The sequence below is a fragment of the Apostichopus japonicus genome, chromosome 7 (assembly GCF_037975245.1).
Source record: "Apostichopus japonicus isolate 1M-3 chromosome 7, ASM3797524v1, whole genome shotgun sequence".
Lineage (NCBI taxonomy): Eukaryota > Metazoa > Echinodermata > Holothuroidea > Aspidochirotida > Stichopodidae > Apostichopus > Apostichopus japonicus.
In genome coordinates, this window is record NC_092567.1 from 25,796,056 (window position 1) to 25,816,953 (window position 20,898).

At 35.7% G+C, this 20,898-nt stretch overlaps 1 protein-coding gene across 1 annotated transcript; it reads left to right on the plus strand.

Annotated features, from left to right (window-relative positions):
• The first annotated feature begins 1,285 nt into the window (after window positions 1–1,285).
• Window positions 1,286–19,506, plus strand: LOC139969899 (snake venom 5'-nucleotidase-like). The gene is made up of 9 exons (XM_071975279.1): window positions 1,286–2,207; window positions 10,388–10,739; window positions 12,400–12,613; window positions 13,513–13,698; window positions 14,197–14,400; window positions 14,974–15,225; window positions 16,053–16,208; window positions 16,980–17,180; window positions 18,405–19,506. Exons 2-9 carry the CDS (start codon window positions 10,389–10,391, stop codon window positions 18,620–18,622), a joined length of 1,782 nt encoding a protein of 593 aa, XP_071831380.1. The 5' UTR covers window positions 1,286–2,207; window position 10,388; the 3' UTR covers window positions 18,623–19,506.
• Window positions 19,507–20,898: the final 1,392 nt, after the last annotated feature.

Sequence of the window (20,898 nt, forward strand, 5' to 3'; positions counted from 1 at the left end):
TAAGATATTTGAACAGTTTCTTCATCATTGTGTTTCTTTTATTGTCTTCTAACATATAAGATAAACATGTTTGACACCTGAACGAATCCTTTAAAGGAGCCTTTTTTTTAGACATAACGAAAGAAGAACCATATGGTCTAAGCATCCTGGTGGAATTTGCATAATAATTACATTCATCGTTTTGAAATAAAAACATCTGAATTTGTTGTTTTGAATCACAAAGGTAGACTTGAAGCAAGCAGGTATGATGTCATTGATACTATACAAGTTGCGACAATTGTGAAAATTTCAATTTTTATCATATCGAAAACATAAAGTATATAGAAATGAATTATCAGCACGGTGCTTTGTCAAAATAAATTTAACTCAGTCTGCATGGACTATTGTTTTAATCCTTTCAAAAATGTCTCCCTTTAACTTTCTTAGGACTTCACATCTAGCGCCAACACTGTTATATTCTCCATACCCAGACTTTATATGTAATTGCTCACGAAAAGAAATCTACAAAACGTGGTGACTAAATTGCAATCACACTGTCTATGTTATTGTGCTTGTGTGATCGAGTGGCGTAGTTTGGAAAGACGGTGCATTTGCTCTTGTAGTTTATATGTTGTTAATGGAGATTGATACCATGTGTTATTTAGTAAATAATGTACTTGCCACTAAACTTCTCCGAACTAGAAGGGTTGATCCCCACGTTAACGGGTCCTAGCCTGCGCTGTTATTAGAGGAATCAACATTAGCCTATATAGTGCTCGCAAGCGGCCTTTGTAGTGACTGAAAGATATTTCCACTTATAATTTACAAGATAAATTTATGACATCGTGTCTGTGATTAAGACAATGTTCTAAAACATAGCTGGCAGATAGAAATGGACTTCGAGGTTCGGAAATATGATAATCTATTAGCTCCGAAACTGTCGATATTTTGGGCCGTCTGCAAAAGGCCCCTGACTCACCGTGTTATTGAAAGACCCACTTTTGGGTGGTGATACCTAGAGTGCGGATCATTGGTGTAGACAAAACTGTGAAATTGACGAGAAAAGCATGAATTCGCCGGATTGTTGGTGAAATTCGACGCCTTAAAAATGTGACATGAACCGCATTTCAGTCTTTTCATATGTTGACATGCGCATGCATTGTAGTGAAATAAAATTCTTTAATACATATAAATATATATATATATATATATATATATATATTGATATATATATATTGATATATATATATATATAGGCCTATAATATATATATATATATATATTGATATTATATCTCGTATGGCACATTGTACGTTTTCGTAGTGTTTGATATGCACACTTTTAGTCTTTCTTCCTGAATTTGGACGTAGACACGCGTTGTTTCGTTAGCTGGAATAGTCTTCTTCCGTATAAAAAAAATAATAATCATAAATCATCTTTGTCAATAGCGTTAGAAATATGTCTTGCATTTATTAAACCACAACACGAGCGAAAAGTGTTACCTTTGATTATAGACTGTGCGTATGATCAGGTTAATTTAACGTACATCGCTAACAAATACAAGACTTCATTCACTATATCATAAACCAACATGCAACACCAGTACCACGTCAATATAATACAAATGATTTCACGTTTGATTTACGTTTTAGTCTTAACTTACCGTTTCCCACTATTTTAAAGTCATTTGCCAAGAAAACCAGGTCAGCAAACAAATGGAAACTTAAAGTATTAAAACATAAGTACAGGTACATGAATACATTATAATAAAACAAATTAAATTCATTTCCTCTAAATTATGGGAAATATTACAAACACCTCTGAAACGGGGATTTTTCATTTTCTTTTTGTAAATTAAAAAGCGGTTTACGGAACTTTATTATTCCCCAAAGAATGAATAAATATGAATACAGAAATATAACTGTGATGCTAAACGATGATAGATAATAGCTTCCACACTATATATAAAGACCATTCTCTACCAGTGACTTCACCTTTGAAATATGTATTACTCGGTTCAATATACCGCTTTAAGCCTCATCAGCAAAATGAATTTGACGCTTGCCTTTTTTGTGGCTAATTTATTTTCTTGTCGGCCAATCAAACCTCTTTTGATCGCTGTCTACTGTAGATGAGATTGTAATACGGTACAGACGTGAACGTAAAATAACTTACCATCGAGGGACCGAAGAACAAGTTTGTTGGCACTGAAATTGATCAGAATCGAGGTGAGTAGGCTAATTTCATCTATAATATGTTCGTTTGTATGTTTGTAAGTTTACAGTTTGTTGTTTAGAAACTAATTGCATTGACATAAGAATTACACAAATCGCGTGTATAATTGGAAGATCATTGGTTAGTTTTCTTCACTTGTATGGTATCGTAGTCTGTATTTGATCGTAGTCTTTAGGATGTTCTAATCAGCCGGTTGATCCATTGATTAAGGTTTTACTTCGATTTATTCCCTTAAAACGTAAAAAACGCGATGTTTCCTTACAACCAATTTTGTAAAATTTACCAAAAGCAAACATTAAAAAGTTTTAACTCTATAGTGTTCTCTTGATATGTAAAGTTTCATCATCATAAATTGTAATTTAATACAAAATGAAGCAAAATGTAATCAAATTAAAGATTTTTTTTTAAAGAGAATAGGAAAATGTAATATATCAAAGAGAAATGTAATAAACTGAAGAATAATTAGTCTTATTTCCATCCAGGTGTTACAATATTGCGTTCTTGTAATTTGATAACCCAAAAATTAACTTCCATAATTTTTAATCATATGTTACTATAACTTGTTGCCTTGATAAGTTTCATTACAAGCAATTATAATTTAATAAAAACAAATCAAAAGATTATCAAACTGAGAAATAAATCAGAAAGCAACTATCTTCATTTCTATTTTAAGTATAAATATATATATGTATAATACGTTTTTTATACTGTGTTCTCTTTATATGTAAGGTTTTATTGTAAACAGTTGTAATTACTTTTTTTGGTCAGGTTTCGCTATATAATCATACGTCGTGTTTCAATATAAAAATTTAGTAAGTTTCATAAAAACAAACGTATATTTTAGTATTAACCTTTTTATCAGATTTCATGTTAATAATATTACCTCATGGAAATGTTTAATAGAAACAATTAAGAAAAAAGATTGTCAATCTTTAGTTTTAACTATATAATTATAAGTAAGTTTTTCATTATAACTATTTTTACTATAAGTTTATTAAAATCAAAATACTTAATAACATCTCACTGATCCGTATACAAAAAAAATGTGGACTTGCTCCTGAGTGGATAAAAATTGTATTGTAACATTATGAAAGGAAACTATAAAAAATCAGATAGATTGTTCTGATCACTTCAATTCTTCGGCTGTTACCAGATGCAATCGCTAAATTTCACCAAGATTTAAACATTTATATTTTCAAGAAAAAAAATGGTATTTTGTGTACTTTTAACCTAGAAAATATTGCCAGCATTTTAGTTTTCAACGAAGCGAGAACTTCTGAAGCTCTAAATAAACCAAAGGAATTGATAAATGCTTAGTTAGATAGCTAATTATATTAGTAAGATCAGGGAGCTGTTGCAAATATTCTTAGTGTGGCCGCCACTACTTTTCGACATTCTATGAAACTTTGGGGGGCAATGAACCGATTATTTGTAATCTTTGGTTATCAGTTTGCACAGCGCAGAGAGTACACACTTTATATCACTGGCATGTTTCAAGTGTACAACTAATCAAAATTAAAATGATAGCCTATCCCATCTACTTACCGTTGATATAGTTCCAATGTGAAATTTAAGCCAGCTATCGTGTTCCTGTACCCTTACTGTACAACCTAAGTGATATTCCTACATTCCCGACGGCTATAGTTGCTTTCATTCGGTTGTCACGTTCAATTTTACAAAGAATTTTGCTGGTGCCTAAAAGCTATTACCATCGATATATATATATATATATATAAACATACATATATATATATATATATATATACATACATACATATACATATACATATATATATACACACATATATATATATATATATATATATATATATATATATATATATATATATATATATATATATATAGCTCTATACAAAACACTTTATGCACTTAAGTGTTGTCGTGTTGTCTTTTTTCTTCCCCCAATCATGTTAAAATTATTAACATTACTGATATGCATTTATGACATTAAAATATAAAAAAGACTGAAATCCAAAGTCAACATCTATTAAAGTTATCATCAATACTTATCATTGTTTAATGAAATACACGTCCTCATGTTCTTGTTGTATATTTAAATTTCCTATATAGTCTGTCATCCGCTTAAACTAAAAGAGGAGAAAGTTCTCGTTGTTGAGAGCGCATAATCGACAAGGGAAGAGAGAGAGATTCGTTCGTCTCATTAACGTAGAATATAGCTGGCCAAAAATAACTGAATAGCAAAACCTGAAAATGCATGTTTGACAATAAATTCAATGAATTTTGTTTTTAGCTTATGCCCTTTTGGTTTGATAGTGTAAAAGTGTTGCTATAACATCAGCAACTAGAACTGCTAGTTTTGACGGCGTCAACAATTGAGCTTAACAAAGTTTTCCATTTTGGGATTTCTTGAGCACTAAGCGATTCAAAACTTTGGTCAACATTGCTTACCAAACAAAGGTCCAAGAAAAGATTTAGCTTGACAGAATTTTCGTTTTTTCATTCCTTAATAACCAGATCAAAAGTCCAACCTGTATGTGCAAGTTATCGACATAGTTAACTGATGTAGTAAAATGTCTCCAATACTCTTTAATGAAAGCTTTTTCGATGTAGTGAGTTCTTCTGTTCCTTCCTAATTGTTCATGTTTTGTGCTCAGATATTGAAACACTTACTTAGGTTGCGACAACAATTGTTTCTACGCGGTTTGTCGGGAAATTAACCTTACTTGTAACATTTCTCCTTTAACTTAACTTTTGTGATCTCCTCTATGTCGTTGAGTAACTAAAAGGTGACATTAGGAACAAAATCCATCTTAACATATTGTAGAGTGTTGTAAAACACTGCTATCCAGATTATATTTCATTATACCATGTTTAATTTTTGAGGAATGGCTTATTTAACATTTGGAGTTCACCAATTGAAGTGGCTGGGCTACTTGGTTTAACATACAGAAAATTAGATCAGTTGCTAAGATGCAACACAAAACCCCATAGCAAAAAAACATTAGATTGTTTACGTCTTGAGGTAACCCTCATATTAAAATATCAAAATGTTAACCAAAAGCATTAAGCTTTTCTATTAAATTTTGATATTTCTGCACATATGTGGGTTGTCGAGGTTTTTACCTTACATATAAATGTCTGGAATACCCCTTTAATGGAGCGGTCTATGCTGACGTCATCAAATTCTATTAAGAATTTGAAAGGCGCGATGTAAGAGTGACGTTAACTATAAAGACAAGCAAAAACATGTAAGACAACTGTCTGTCCATAAAAAAACATTGTGTGTAGACAGTTTGAAATTATCGTCACATGTATTGCTCAGTCTCTTGGCGTTGAGCTGCCAATAAATTTATCAACTGATGCAGGCAACTGACATTTTCTACCAATAAAAATGTCACCAATTTTCATGGATATCCTTTTTTTTTTATAGGTTCTTGACGAGACTTTGACGTTCAGAGGTGATATTAGCCCTGTATAAGAGTTGCTCTAAAATTGTAACTTGTACATTTTTTATTACAAATCTTATTCGCAAAAAAATACATCAATAATGAAAGAAATATGTAGATGAACTTAACAACATCCTTGACAAGCAACGAAGGGGACATTCATAATTCATACGTTTCGTTTTTACTTTAACCTTTGTTTTAATCTAGTGTTATTATGAATAATCATTGGAATACCATGTGTCCAACAAAATTGCGTCAATCGCGGATAAAATATGCATAAATTATGCATAAAACGTAAAAGTGACGGGACACAAATATTTCTGACTGTTTTGGCATGGGTCACGCCGTTCCGTCATTAAAATTGGAAAATTGTCTTATTAATCATATAGACCCAGTCGCGGGGGACTCAGCCAAAATATGAGAGGTCAAAGAACCCGTGGGGTTGGAGAGAAGGCTGGTCCTATAATTTTATTATTCTATGTCCAATTTTCTACTTTCTTAAACTCTATCATTATTTCATCGAAATAATGATTTGCCTCAAAATTTCGGAAATAAGATGTAGCATATAGAGCAAATGGAATTAAATTTAATAATAATGGAATGCCTGAACAACGGCCCCTGTTGGCCCCTCCTGTTCCTAACCCTGTGAGTCTTCATAGGTGGGGGACCATACAACTATTTGTGGGTATTATCTGGTTTAGTCACAGCGTCAATCTAACGCAAAATTATAGCGTCAAAGAAGAGCTCTTCAGATCGTCTGATGTTTTTCTTTATATCTACTTCTATGCTCTTTTGAAGCAGTTTGTTCTGTTATATGGCAGGTTTAATGACAGGCCGGGTGAACACGACTGTTAACTGCCTATTCTTGGAAAGCTTAACGTCATATTTTGATTTTTTAGTTTATACATCATACAAGTAGCTGCCACACAGTAATCGATATGATATTACATATTATCTATGATATGTTAAATCAAACAGAAACCTCTGTGTATTATATATGCAGACATCCAATCAGGCAGCAAGTCTTGTTGCGAACCATCTGTTCGTTTTCAGAGTGCAATTGTAAATACTGCGCATGCATGAATATAACTTATATGTATAAATACATATATATATATATAAATATATATATATATATATATATATATATATATATATATATATAAATGATGAATGTGTAGCAACTTTTATGACAGATTATATTAAGTTATCTTTATTAATATCTTATGTTTATTAATATAAAGACATTGATTGAGACTGATCACATACACAGACAAACACAAAAGCCTGTCGATGAATATTGTTTCCATCTGGTTGTGTTTATTACATTAAAAGCATTACATTACCATATGTATGGCAAGTGGCATTACACAGTTAATCATAACGGTCAGTTGAATTCTCAATATTTTTTTTCAATGTTAAAGGGATATTAAGGTAGCAGAAAATGTGATGTCCTTATATAGAAGAGAAAGTTTGTCCGAATGTAAACTATTTTCTAAAGATAATACATTCCTTACTCGAGTAAACGGATCATAAGTTATAATAGTCGGTGTTGTCAGCGTGCAGGCAGATGGGCTTCAAAGGTTTTACTTTTCTATTATAATTTGTTGTTGAATTAGATGTTGAATATTCAAAGAGTTTGTTGAGGTTGGATGTTGAATATTCAAAGGGTTTACTTTTCTATTATAATGTATTGTTGATTTGGAGTTAAATATTCAAATGGTTACTTTTCTATTATATTGTGTTGTTGAATTGGTTGTTGAATATTCAAAGGGTTTACTTTTCTATTATAATGTGTTGTTGATTTGGAGTTGAATATTCAAATGGTTTACTTTTCTATTATAATGTGTTGTTCAATTGGATGTTGAATATTCGTTTTCCTTGCATTTATAATTTGTTATTGAATATTCGTTTTCACTTCATTTATAATTTGTTGTTGGATATTCGTTTTTCTTTCATTTATAATTTGTTGTTTAACCTTCGCATTTATAATTTGTCATTGAATTTTAATTTCCCTGCATTTATAATTTTTGAATATTTATTTTCCCTGCATTTATAATTTGTTATTGAATATTCGTTTTCCCCGCATTTGTAATTTGTAAAAAAATAAAAAATGATATTTCTTTTTGTTCGGTGAGGAGAACAAAGTAATTATGCTTTTGCTATGATTAGAATATTTACTTTCCCCCAAACATTATCTTTGTAGTAACACACCGCAGTATGTCCTCACAAGGTCACTTATTAAATCATAAATGTGTACTTTCTACTTACAGAAAATGGAAAAAGAATATTTTATGGCCAAAAAGGACACTTTTTATTTATGAAAATATGCAATGGGTATCAGGGATGTGCCCACGCTGGGCGGCACTGGGCGGCCCCGCCCAGCACTAAAAATTACCGCCCAGCACTGTCTTAAAAATCTTGAATCCCGCCCAGCACTATTATCATCTAAAATCCCGACATTCGTAACATTACAGTATGTTCAACATAAATTGGGCCACATGTATCCTTGTTTCCCCCAATTGTCAAATTCATGTAAATACAGGTGCGGAGATATGGAGTAGGTGTGGTTTTAATCTGCAGCATGCAGTATCACACTACACTAGCTCTGTATATAACTTCAAAATCGAAAAATTATCACACCTCCCCTTAGACCCCTCCCCCAGGATGGCGATCAGTATACCCGGCACTCAGGAAATCCTGGGCACATCCCTGGGGTATGTTCCCCTTGCGTTTCGGCTCCGCCACGCCACTCCATGCCACGCCACGCCACGCTTAAGTTCCTTATTGGTGATTCTTGAAGCCACATCACAGCCCTGATCCTTTTACATGCATAATAATTATCACTCCCTAACTAAAGCTCTCAAATTCAAAGTCATTGTACTCTGTTCCAATTCTTTACACTTTTAATAATCGAGATCATCTTAAGACCTCGTTGTACATTAGGTCTTTGTCATGATTGCGTTTTATAACTTCTATGTTAAATATTGTCCAGCTGATGCATTGAATCATTATCGATTCGGAAAAAGAAAATGATTCAAGTGTTTGCCACTAAACATTATCCATTAAGGTACCTTGATGTTAGTTTGTAGACTATTTCATGATAAGTGATGACGTCATAGGAAGATAGAGTCCTTCTAAATTTCAGAAATGAATCGAATGTATGCAATTAGAACGACATGTATGAGTTGAAAGGGGAGACATATGAACTCTCAGATGAAATGCGTGCACTAAGTTAACAACGTACAATGTTGACAATGTTATACTATACAATATATTGTAATTGCTTTCGCTGCATATGAAATAGTACCGAGTGTAATTAAAGTAAAGGATAAATTAAAGCAACCTTATATAAATTTGCAGTCATATACACGGTTGGGGCAATTTTTCCAGTGCTAATACCACTCTATACTGTCTTCTCATATCATGCTTTAAAGCACTCGTATTGACAGTATGAGAAGCTCCTCTAATCTTTCTCTGATATAAATAATGATATTGATACTGTTTGTACTGTCAGTGATTCGAAGTGTGACATCAATACAGTACAGAAAAAAGCTGTTTTATTGTATTTACCATGATTATGAGTATTAATTAACTGGTTAATATTTAATAGTGTGGCGTATTCGAAATGAGATCTTTTGATTTATTTCGTATAGTCAGATGTACAATATACCACAGACGTATATTGAGTACTTACTATTAATCATATTTTAGCATAGTTGCCCATACTTGTACTCGTCATCAGATATAAGTACACTTACACTTATACTCGGGCAATTTGTGATATAAATAGTCATAGGCCTTGGGGCCTACTTTGATTTGGGGGGGGGGGGGGAGGCTGTAACGATTTGCCCAAAAAATATAACCAAAATTTTGCGCCCGCTCCGCACGCATAAATCATCATCTTAATGTTCATATCATATAGACATTCATCGGTTATAACATCACATGCGAATAACATACAATTATTTGCCGTGTTATTACCCTTCCATATTGGTTATAATTATTGAGGAAGTCGTTAAAATAATAATGATCATAATAATATCAGTTTAACGATTGAAAAACACATTGCAAATTACTTTTCTTTCAGTAGGTGCCCGAAAAATTCTCAGCGTATTGCCCGAATTTTCACAAATATTTTTGGTTGGGGGCTGCAGCCCCCAGCCCCCCGCCTCCTACGCCTATGTAAATAGTACAATATTAGGTACTCATATACTCTCGCACAAAGACTTGTTTTTTGCACTCGCATTGGTATACCAAGAGGAATTTATACTTGTACTCGAAACCCATGATGTTGCACTCTTATACCGCAATAATTACATATATCATATTATTGTACCCATTCATGCAAAAAGGTAAAGCGAAATTTTTTACTTAATTACAATTAACTATTAACTAAATTACAAAAACTAACAATGCTTTGAATATTCTAACATAAATAGATGAAATGTACAGTAATTTTAACATGCAATAATCGAAACTTCAAAAGCAAAAATATTTATTAACACAAAATTCAATGACAAATTAAATAAATGCGAAAAGGAAAATAAAAAGCATCTTTAGATTCGTTTGACCGATCCTCCTAAACCTCATATTCTGATAGATTAATTAATAACAAAACAATGTAAATATTTCATTGTTATCTCATTCATTGTCTTCTTTTATTCATTAATATTAAAACCATAGTATGGAGATGATACAACGCTTCTAGTTAACTTTTTTATTCTTTTCTTTTGTTGTTATAGCATGATGGAATTCATGATTGGTTACGCCCCACTTATACTGGTCATATGGCCAAGTCTATATCTCAAGGCCATGGCATTTGAACTGACCTTGTTACATACGAACGATGTCCATGCACGGTACGAGCAGTTTAACGAGTTTGGAACCAACTGTAGCCCGGACGAAGCAGCTAGGAGGGGAACATGTTTCGGGGGTGTAGCAAGACGGGCGACGATGTTGAAGAAGATTAGAAGTGAACACAACAACGTCATTTTTCTTGACGGCGGTGATCAGTTCCAGGGAACTCTATGGTTTTATTACCATCAAGGACTCGCCGCAGCTTACTATATGCAGCTACTGGGATATGACGCAATGGTTCGTAATTGCATTCAAAAATAAACAAACACAGAAACCAAGGGAGAAAGAACTATACAACTAGGATGAAAAATGAAATACATTACTTCCGATCGATTCATTACAATCAAATCACAGTAAAACTCGTCGAATATAATTTAATATGCGTACTCCACTTTAAACCCACACACGGTCTTATCAGTTTAAATCAAAATATTTACCAGCATCAGTCTACATCATAAATTAATTGATACACACCATGTTGGAACAGGTTTATATGTTTGTCGCATGCTAAATATACATTTTTAACCTATCCCTGTATTAAATATTAAACACGTTTCAGATTCAGTTTGATACATACATTCATATATATATATATATATATATATATTTATATATCAGAGTTAAAATAGAAAACTAGGATGCACGTGCCAGGGCACACCCCCTATCCTCACCCCCTCCCCCGACCCCTCCGCCTGGCTCTCCACGTATACAGACTACTGTACTACGTGTGGTGCATCACGAGTAAACAATCCTCACAACGCACATGACACAAGTATTGTGCACCTCATTCTATTAGTGGTGTACTGCCTTAACTCCCACCCCCCCCCCCCTCAACTGATTACACCTGGCTATGTATTTGAGGCTATATATATATATATAACGGTATATAACTCCAAAGATACCATAGTACATGTTTACCATATATGATATTACAAACACACTTTAAGCAGACTTAAATCCTGCACCTATACCGCTTTAAATTCGACATAAAAATGTACAATTTCTCATCCAATTCCCTATCTTCAATTTGACATGTATCACTTAACATTATTTATAACATATTTAAAATTTTGAACAATGCTTCGAACACTATAGCAGCAAGGTTTCTATTAAACATGGCTCGCCGTTTCTATGGCAACAGCTCGGTAGTTCAGCTTTTGTAGAGAATCTTTGTACACTTCGTCTGAGTCGATTAATGAAAATATTATATAGATATTTTCTTTTCCTCCATTTATTGATAACTCTAGAATCAAATGAACAATAAACTTCATACTTTCATACTAGATGCTTCAAATTATATAAACGTCATAACACAGTAACAGTTGTGCTATAGTGAGGTAAATTGAAACATTCTACAAGCCACGTAGATGTAGTAAACTATACACATATTATTATAACGTAATACGGCATTAATATCCCCTCCCCCTCTCGCCTTACACCCTCCCCTCCCACTCCCCCTTTTCCCCTCCCACTCCCCTCCCCTTCCTTCCCAACCCCACGCCCTCCCATCGTACAGCATAGAAAAATATTTTGTTGTCATTCATATCTCGGTCTACATAATCACAAAATTATATAAACGTCATAACACAATGACAGTTGTGCTATAGTGAGGTGAATTGAAACATTCTACAAGCCACGTAGATGTAGTAAACTATACACATATTATTATAACGTAATACGGCATTAATATCCCCTCCCCCTCTCGCCTTACACCCTCCCCTCCCACTCCCCTTTTTCCCCTCCCACTCCCCTCCCCTCCCCTCCCAACCCCACGCCCTCCCATCGTAAAGCATAGAAAAATATTTTGTTGTCATTCATATCTCGGTCTACATAATCACAAATGCGCATATCATCATTAAAGATGCTTCTTTTTGCTTTTATCATTCATTCTTCGCAGGCGATCGGAAATCATGAATTTGATCTGGAAGTCTCTGGTCTGATACCATTCCTCGATAATGTGACGTTTCCAGTTTTGAGTAGCAACATCGATACCACATACGAACCGAGCATTACTGGGAAATTTGAAAAATCGACTATTATAACTGTCGATGGGGAAAGGATTGGAGTGGTTGGATATACTTGGCATCGGACGCCATCTGTATCTAAAACTGGTGAGAAATATGTTCTCTTTCAAAATTCTCACAGTTGATTCCTCGTTAATATTCTTTGTTGTTTTTCGTTTTGGTCGATATAGGGATTAAAATCGTCCATTCTGACACGTTGGCCTATTTTGTTGTTAGTCATTTAAAATCGCGACGAGTGAACACGAAATATCTCCAATATGGTGCAGCTTCATAAAGCGTTACCACTGGACCCATATCACATGATATTTCTCCTTCGCAGGCCATGTGTGCCTTAACTTGTAACATTGTACCGCTCCTTCTCTCCAATACTCCCCCTCCCCCCCCCCCCGGCCACCCCCAAAAATATACACACACAACAGAAATGTCATCTTATACGCCAATGGTTGATCGTGTATGAAAGCAGTGTCACTGATACAATAACCATGATAGGGATTTCCTGTAGAGATCACTTAACATCTAATATCAGCAGGGAATTATGCAATACGCAGCTGAGACCGATTGTCTAGGGACAAGGATCAATGGTCAAATGACAAGGATCGCCCGTGGTCAAAGGTCCTCTTTGAGCACTTCCAGGCAAGACACAACACGTTTCTCTTTCGGGTTGTGCTTGTAACATTGTTTTGATACATAAATAGGATGAGGACGAAGCAAATGCTGACACAGGGCTCCGGCATTGGGTTCGAATCTGGTAGTACCTATTCTCAACGGTGGTAGCCAGTATACCAAGGGACCCCATGAGTTTATTACAACAAGGGAATGGCCACACCATACTTCATGCAGCTACTGCATGGAGAATGACGCATTTGGAATGTTATACGAGACATCCGATCGCCTCTAAAGCAATGGATTTTGTTTGATATTGCATTTATTTCAATTTTAGATATTTCCTTTGTTTTATTTCGATTTAATATGATTTTTTTGCGCAGGTAATCTTCGTTTTACTGACGAGGTTCAGGCTGTACAGAAAGAAGTCGATAAATTGGTGGCAGAAGGAGTAAAGATAATAATTGCCGTGGGGCATGCTGGGATAAGAATCGACAAAAAGATTGCCCGAGAAGTTCGTAATTTAGACGTAGTGGTCGGTGGCCACACGGACACGTTCCTCTACACCGGTATGTAATTGAACAAGAAGGATCTATCAAGGGGGAGGGGGCATGAAGGTGCCTGGAGGGTCCAGGGGCGTCCACCCCTGTTTTTAAGTTTTTCCTCACTAAAATAAGCCCGGTGGAGTTATTTGAGTATATTAAGCCCGGTTGGCAGTTATTTGATCTTTCTGGATAATATATATATATATATATATATATATATATATATAATATATATATATATATATATATATATATATATATATATATATATATATATATATATATATATATATATATATATATATACAGGACGAGAGGACGAGAGGTTCCAAAGACAAATTACACAAAGAAACAGGTTTCTTTTAAAAATGTCACCATGGTAACAAACCGCCTGACCAGGAAGAAATAAGAACACGCCACCGGTTACGTTCAGTTGTCCGATGATCTGAATTTATATATATTTATAGTTATGATTAAGTACATGATAACACGACCCTCCTAACATTTTGTTTTCGTGTGTAGGTGATCCACCGTCAACCGAAGTGCCTTACGATGTTTATCCCATTGTCGTGAACCCTTCACACAACTCTCAGGATATATGTCTGGTTGTTCAAGATTACACATACGGCAAATATCTCGGGATGTTGAAGATAACTTTTGATGACGATGGCAAGGTTAAAAGTTGGACAGGAAACCCGATTTTACTTGATGATTCCATAGAACAAGGTAAGAATTTGTAAACAGACCGGGTGGGAGCGGGATGGGAGATGGGTTGGAGGACTTCAGATTTAGCGAAAAACTATTAAACCTTGAGCGATGTCCTAGTACATCATGAGATGGTCTAGAGCAGGGAGTTTCAATCAATTTCTCCTAGGTTCAGGGAAAACCAAGTATCTTTATACCTAGGCTATATAAACCAATGAGCAAGGAAGGCTAGCATGGTGCAGGAGGGTGCTCAGGTTTAAGACAGTAAGGGCTCGAACACCGGATAAGTCCACGATTGTAAGATAAGTTCTTCGCGGGCAGAGTTATGGCCTTTTTCATCAGTATACACGGTAAATAACAGGGGCACGAGGGTGGAGGGGGAATGTGGATTACGCGGATTATGGGGATTATATTTTAGGTCTCAGTATTCTTAAAATTGTTCCATATATAATGCGATATGATGAAATAATGCGATATGATGAAATAATGCGATATGTGGTAGTACAATGTCTCTAATGAAGATTCGAGAATGAAACTGCTGGACTCACAAGTTAAATACACCAACTATTATCCCTTAATGTCTCTGATGACTAGATCCTGACATACTCCAAAAAGTTGAAAAGTGGGCGAGACCTGTCACAGAAACGTTTGCAATTTCTATCGGGAAGACATACGTCACATTGGATGGAGAGCGCTCGTCATGTAGGTCACGTGAATGTAACCTTGGTAACCTTATCACCGATGCCATGTTGTCAGAGCAGATAACGTATCTAGGAAACAGAGGCTGGACTGACGTCAGCATCGCTATGATGAATTCGGGTGGAATACGATCTTCAATTGGTCATGGTAAGTGATCTCCTCCGACCCCCCCCCTCCCCACCCTCGCCTATACTCCATCAACCCCACCGAATTGTTCGTTGTCGCTCCACTTAAAGGCATTGAAGACCCGCCCCAAACCGCGTGCCGCGCTCTGAAAAAGTTAACTTTCCGTTGCTTGCAAATGAAGTTTTCTGCTTGTCACTACAAATGCAGACAGTAATGAAACGTGATACCTTGTTATCTTTAGCTGGACCTGAGATGTCCATCGCTGTATCGTTTGCACAATGTGCTGTGGGTATTGACCGCAGCTGTATGTACTGACTGTACACAAGTGTCTAATTACCGAAGGTAGCAAGCTGTGTGCGTATTTTCTGGGATCGATGGTGGTGTCTAACACTTCTGTTACACCTCATTCGAAACTAGGTCAGATTACCGGCATTAGACGTTACTTTTTGCGCGAGTCTTCACACCCTTTTAGTGAACAAAACAAACACAGTAAGATACCTGCACAAAACCGAGGTTTTCTTTGCTAAAGGAATTGTAAATATTGACATAAGATGTCACCTTGGATTACCGTAACTGGGAAGACGTGTATATAGTAGATTTTAACCCGATGAAACAAGTAAAGTTGACCTAGAAAGGGGGTAGGTCACTTTCTCAACACAATTTCCTATGTAACGTCTAAGATGCCACTATGTTGACCCTATGTATGGCACTGCAGTTTTAACTTTATTGTTGCTCATTATCGATTTTAAAAATGAAGATGTTCCGTCTAGTTTTACTCTGGTAAAAAGTTTAGAATTGAAATTTGATTTTTGTGTCTTAATTCTCCGTTTATGTTTTCATTTATATAGGTGAGGTGACCGTCGGGAACGTCAATACTGTTCTACCTTTTGGGAACACAAATAATGTGGTAGAAATCAAGGGAAAATACATATTGGAGGCGTTAGAACACTCTGTCCGAGACTATGACACTGTCACTCTCCCTGGATCATTTTTCCAGGTTTCTGGTAAATATTCGAAGTATTCCATGCACGCATAGGCTACTCTTCTCCAGAATAAAGTCAGGGGTCCATCCCAACCTCCCCCCCCCCTTCCCTAGCCCCCTCAACCCTTACCATACTTGTAGACAATATAACAAGCATCCCAGGGTATAGTACACAAATTTGTTATGTACGTGCGGTACAACCTAATCAGTCCAAAATCTGTAATCATTGTTTTAGAAATTGCTGAATATAGTACCATTTTGCATGGAAGCATCCAGCCTTTTACGAAACTTTCTCGAAGGGGAGGGGTCAACCTTATCCCCCTACCATGCACGACAAACCAAGTGGGCAAACACAAATATGATGGTAGCGCCCCTGTGGTGAATGCTTCGTCTGTATATAGGCCTAGTCAATTAATTATGTTTAGCTGTGTCGGGTTGGCAGTAAATGTATATATGGTTGTTACTATACTTATAGAGCCATCATCGTATGTTAAAATATATAACAAAACAAAACGGTTTAGGGCTATGTATATATTCACTTCTAACAAACTCTAATGATATCTTCGTCATTATGTCAGGGAGCAAGCAACGGAGGGGGGGGGGGTAGTGTAAAGGGTTCAATACCTCCAAATATCTGCCACTCTCCCCCCCTCTCCTCAAAACAAGTATGTTTAGAGATTAGGTCATGCCTGCCCCCAGTACTCCCCACCCCCGCCCCCTGGAAAAGCCTTGGGACCTTAATATACAGTCTAGCTACGCCCCGACATTACGTGTGTGTGCTTTTCTCCAACAGGCATGCGCATAACATACAACCTTGACAGGAAGCCTGGTCATCGAGTAATATCGATAGAGGTAGTATGTACAGCCTGTAGCATTCCTGTCTATGAACCTTTAAATCCAGAGAAGGTCTATTTCGTTGTAATGCAGTCGTTTCTAAGTGACGGAGGAGATGGATACACCATGATATCAGATAATATCCTATCTCTTACCTCTGGTAAATATCAAGACAGTCTTGTCCATTTCTCGTTGAATAAATAGTCTAATAATATTCCTGTCGTCGAGAGTATAGTTTGACCCTCCCCCCCCCCCCCCCCCAATTGGACAATATTTATACCCCCAACCCTGCTTAATAAGTATTGTTTTTCTCTGTATAAAATGAGAACCCCTGATTTGTCTTGACACATCTACATGATCATACGTATAACACCAGTATGTCACACACTATAGCACGATCCATCTGTATGGTATTATTGGCTATAGTTCTACAGGCTAAATTTTCTGAATAATCGCTTTGATATTATTTCCCTGATCAAAGGTTGCCCATAAATTTCCATTCTCTCCATCAAATTTATCATGAAGCAAGAATGAAAGGGAAAACAAATTATTCAAAGTCATATTTAGGTTTATCTGTAGTCGACCATTGTTCGAGTAATTCATAGAATTCATATGTTTAATGAAAAGCAAATTGGGAATAAATATTGGCAGATCATGATTTGTTTTAAATGATTGTTTGTATGACAGTCATCGCGGGAGAAACGAAGATAAATCATTCAAGATTTCCAAGTTATATGATGAGATGTAAATGAATAATACAGTCTCTTTTATGGAAGGATTTCTAATGTTAAAGAAGTCAATGATTTGTGTATTCCTATAGCTTTAATCAAGCATGACAACCGTACGGGATTACTCTAAGCAGAATCTTAAATTAGGGGCGCTGTTGATGATCATTGAAAGACTGTGAACACCATTCTTGATAATGTCACACAGTTAAAGGACCAAGCCAAGGGTTACTGTTCTTACTCACATTCTGTAGAACAGAATCGATGTATCTTTACGATTTTTGTTAATTCATGCCCACGGCTTACACTACTAACATTTAATTGTAAGACCAACTTGAAAAGGGCAAAATATTTTTTTTTTTCGATAATTTTACCAATTATTTTTTTCTCATTTTTTTTTATATTTATTGTTGAGTCTTACGATTATTGCAATCTTATTAGATTGACTACTAATTCCAAAACGCGTTTTAAGATTGAAAGCTAGTAGTACGGCATGGAAAAAATTCAATTTGAATTTGGTGTGTTAAGAGTGAATATGCCACCGTGACGTCATCGTCGCATTATCATTTAATAATACAATTATACACAATTAATTTTTTCAGTTTGAGGCGAATTTTATCAATTATCATTATTTTTTATGTATATTTTCTTGAATGAAGGAAATTTAGATTCAACAGCCTTGGCTAACTACATCCAGGACCATGATCCAGTACATCCTTATGTAGAAGGACGTTTAATCTTTGTTCATGACGTCACTGAATACGACACCATTGACGACAATGTGACGTGTTCCTCGGATAAAATCGTCAGCCTACAACTCGTGATTCTTGGTATCAGCACCATTTGTACACTTTTAACAAGGTTTTTAATTTTGTAATAAATGTGTGTGATTGTTAGTTATATGTTTCTTACTGTATGTTTGTATATCAACATGTTGACTTTTATTTCCGATGTTGTTTTTATATCCAACTTTTAAAAAAAAAGATGTTTCAAAGTTTTGACCATTTTATCTTTTGTTTTATATTAGCCATTGATAACTTACTGAAGGAAATCCGTTCACGACTCGGTCTACCATTTCAAATACCCCACCCCCAATGTGACATCAACAAGTATGGGACAAACGTGAACTGCGCATGACCGAAGCTAGGACTCCGTATGTGGTATAACGTGTTTTAATAAAGGGTACATTTTTTTCTTTTTCTTCTTCTTACCGGAAGTATCGGAAGTTGTTAAACAGAATGCTCTGAGGATACAGACTTGAGGTATTCTGTGGTTTTCACCCAAAAATTAACGTCACATATCCCATAGACTGCCACTCGAAGTTTGCACCCCTTCAACCCCCCCCCCTCCCCTCCCATACCCCATCGACTGCCACTCGAAGTTTGCACCCCTTCAACCCCCGCCCCCCTCCAATGTAGGCAGTTTGCTCAGTATGGAGGAATAAGGTCATGCTCAGTATCTGTGAACTGAGGTTGAGAGAGTATCATTTTTTTCTTCTTTGCGTTATGACATTAGGATGAAAATTGTGAATACTGAGTATGTGTTACACACCCTAGATAGTACTTCTTTCAGTGTAAGATGTCACGTAGCCCACGGTATTCATATAAAGGTACTTTCTAGTTTCTAGTGCTAAAAGCACACAAAGATATTTTCAAAAACATAACACACTTTTCAACATTTCTTTGAAAGTTTGGGAATATGTTTGCTTTTATTCATAAGTTTGTGACAATATTTTGTTCACAAGTTTCCATGACGACGTAACCTAAGTAGAACAAAGCAAAAAAAAGCAACAAAAGAAAACTTGAATTATGGTTATGCCTAATCATCCAATCAACTCAACTTGTGGCTGCGTTTAACAGTTTCAAAATCTAATCCCGATATTTTACGTTGTGCTGTCATAAAAAATTCCGAAGATCTCTATTTGCATATTTATAGCAAATTTGACGGCAATAGGTGTTATTTATTATTATTTTTGTTGTTGTTATATTCATTATTTACATCCAGTTTAACTAAAGATGAATCGTTTGCTAAAGTTATTGTCAGTTGTTATAGCCATGTACTGAACGTTGACAATGGACCTAATTTAATGTAAGGGTTCAGAATGATGACGATGCATTACAGCCAAAGAGCTAACATGCGTTGGCACACCATGTAAACCCGGAATCACATGCATGACGTCACATATAATGCTATAGCCTCACACTAGATACCGTTTACAATCCGTGAAGTATACTACTAGCGCCGATAGAGATGGGGGTATTACCTGCAGAATAACTATATATGAATTCAGCCAACTGCTACTTCAACTTCATTCTGTATAATCATTTCTAATGTCATGGGTACTAGTGAATATCATCTCTGCACTATCACTAAACTTTACAAACGTGTGCATTGACGATATATACTACTAGCCTATACTGATCGGTAGTTTGGTACGTATACCTGGTAATGGTATAGTAGTAGGCTAGACATACAACATGTAATTTTTTGACACTGCTGCGCTTTGAGGCATTGAGGACTCGCCCGAAACCGCGTGCAGCCATCTCAAAAAGTTAACTTTCTATTGCTTTGCAAGTGACGTTTTGTTCGTGTCGCTACAAAATGCAGACAAGAATGAAACGTGATACCTTGTAATCTTTAGCTGGACCTGAGATGTCCATCGCTGTATCGTTTATACACTGTGCTGTGGGTGTTGACCGCAGCTGTATGTACTGAGTGTACACTAGTACATTACCGACGGTAGCAAGCTGTGTGTGTATTTTCTAGGATCGATGGTAGTGTCTAACACTTCTATTACACCTCTTTCGAAACTAGGTCAGATTACCGGCATTAGACGTTTTTGCGCGAGTCTTCACACCCTTTAACGTATACCGGACCAAACATTCGTGATGTCACGCTGTAGATGTGACGTCATACATTGGATTACGGGCTTATATGGTGTGCCCGCTCTAAGTTATAAATGGGAAACATTATGTTCCGAAGTGCATGTTTTGATACACATATACGATATACGGTATTATTGTATAGTTTATACTTATACTCGCAATATATTCTTTAAATGGAAATCTTATTTATCCCAGTGTGGTCTCTTTTCCGGTGGAATGACAAGACAGTTACCTGAACAGCTGCATGTTGACAAAGTCGAATGTCATG

What these genes read in the sequence shown, in the direction of transcription:
- LOC139969899 (XM_071975279.1), top strand. Translation starts at nt 10,389, where the DNA reads ATGATGGAATTCATGATTGGTTACGCCCCACTTATACTGGTCATATGG. An exon ending in TACTGGGATATGACGCAATG is followed by an intron (nt 10,740 to 12,399) that starts GTTCGTAATTGC and finishes CATTCTTCGCAG; the next exon opens with GCGATCGGAAATCATGAATT. An exon ending in GCCATCTGTATCTAAAACTG is followed by an intron (nt 12,614 to 13,512) that starts GTGAGAAATATG and finishes TTTTTTGCGCAG; the next exon opens with GTAATCTTCGTTTTACTGAC.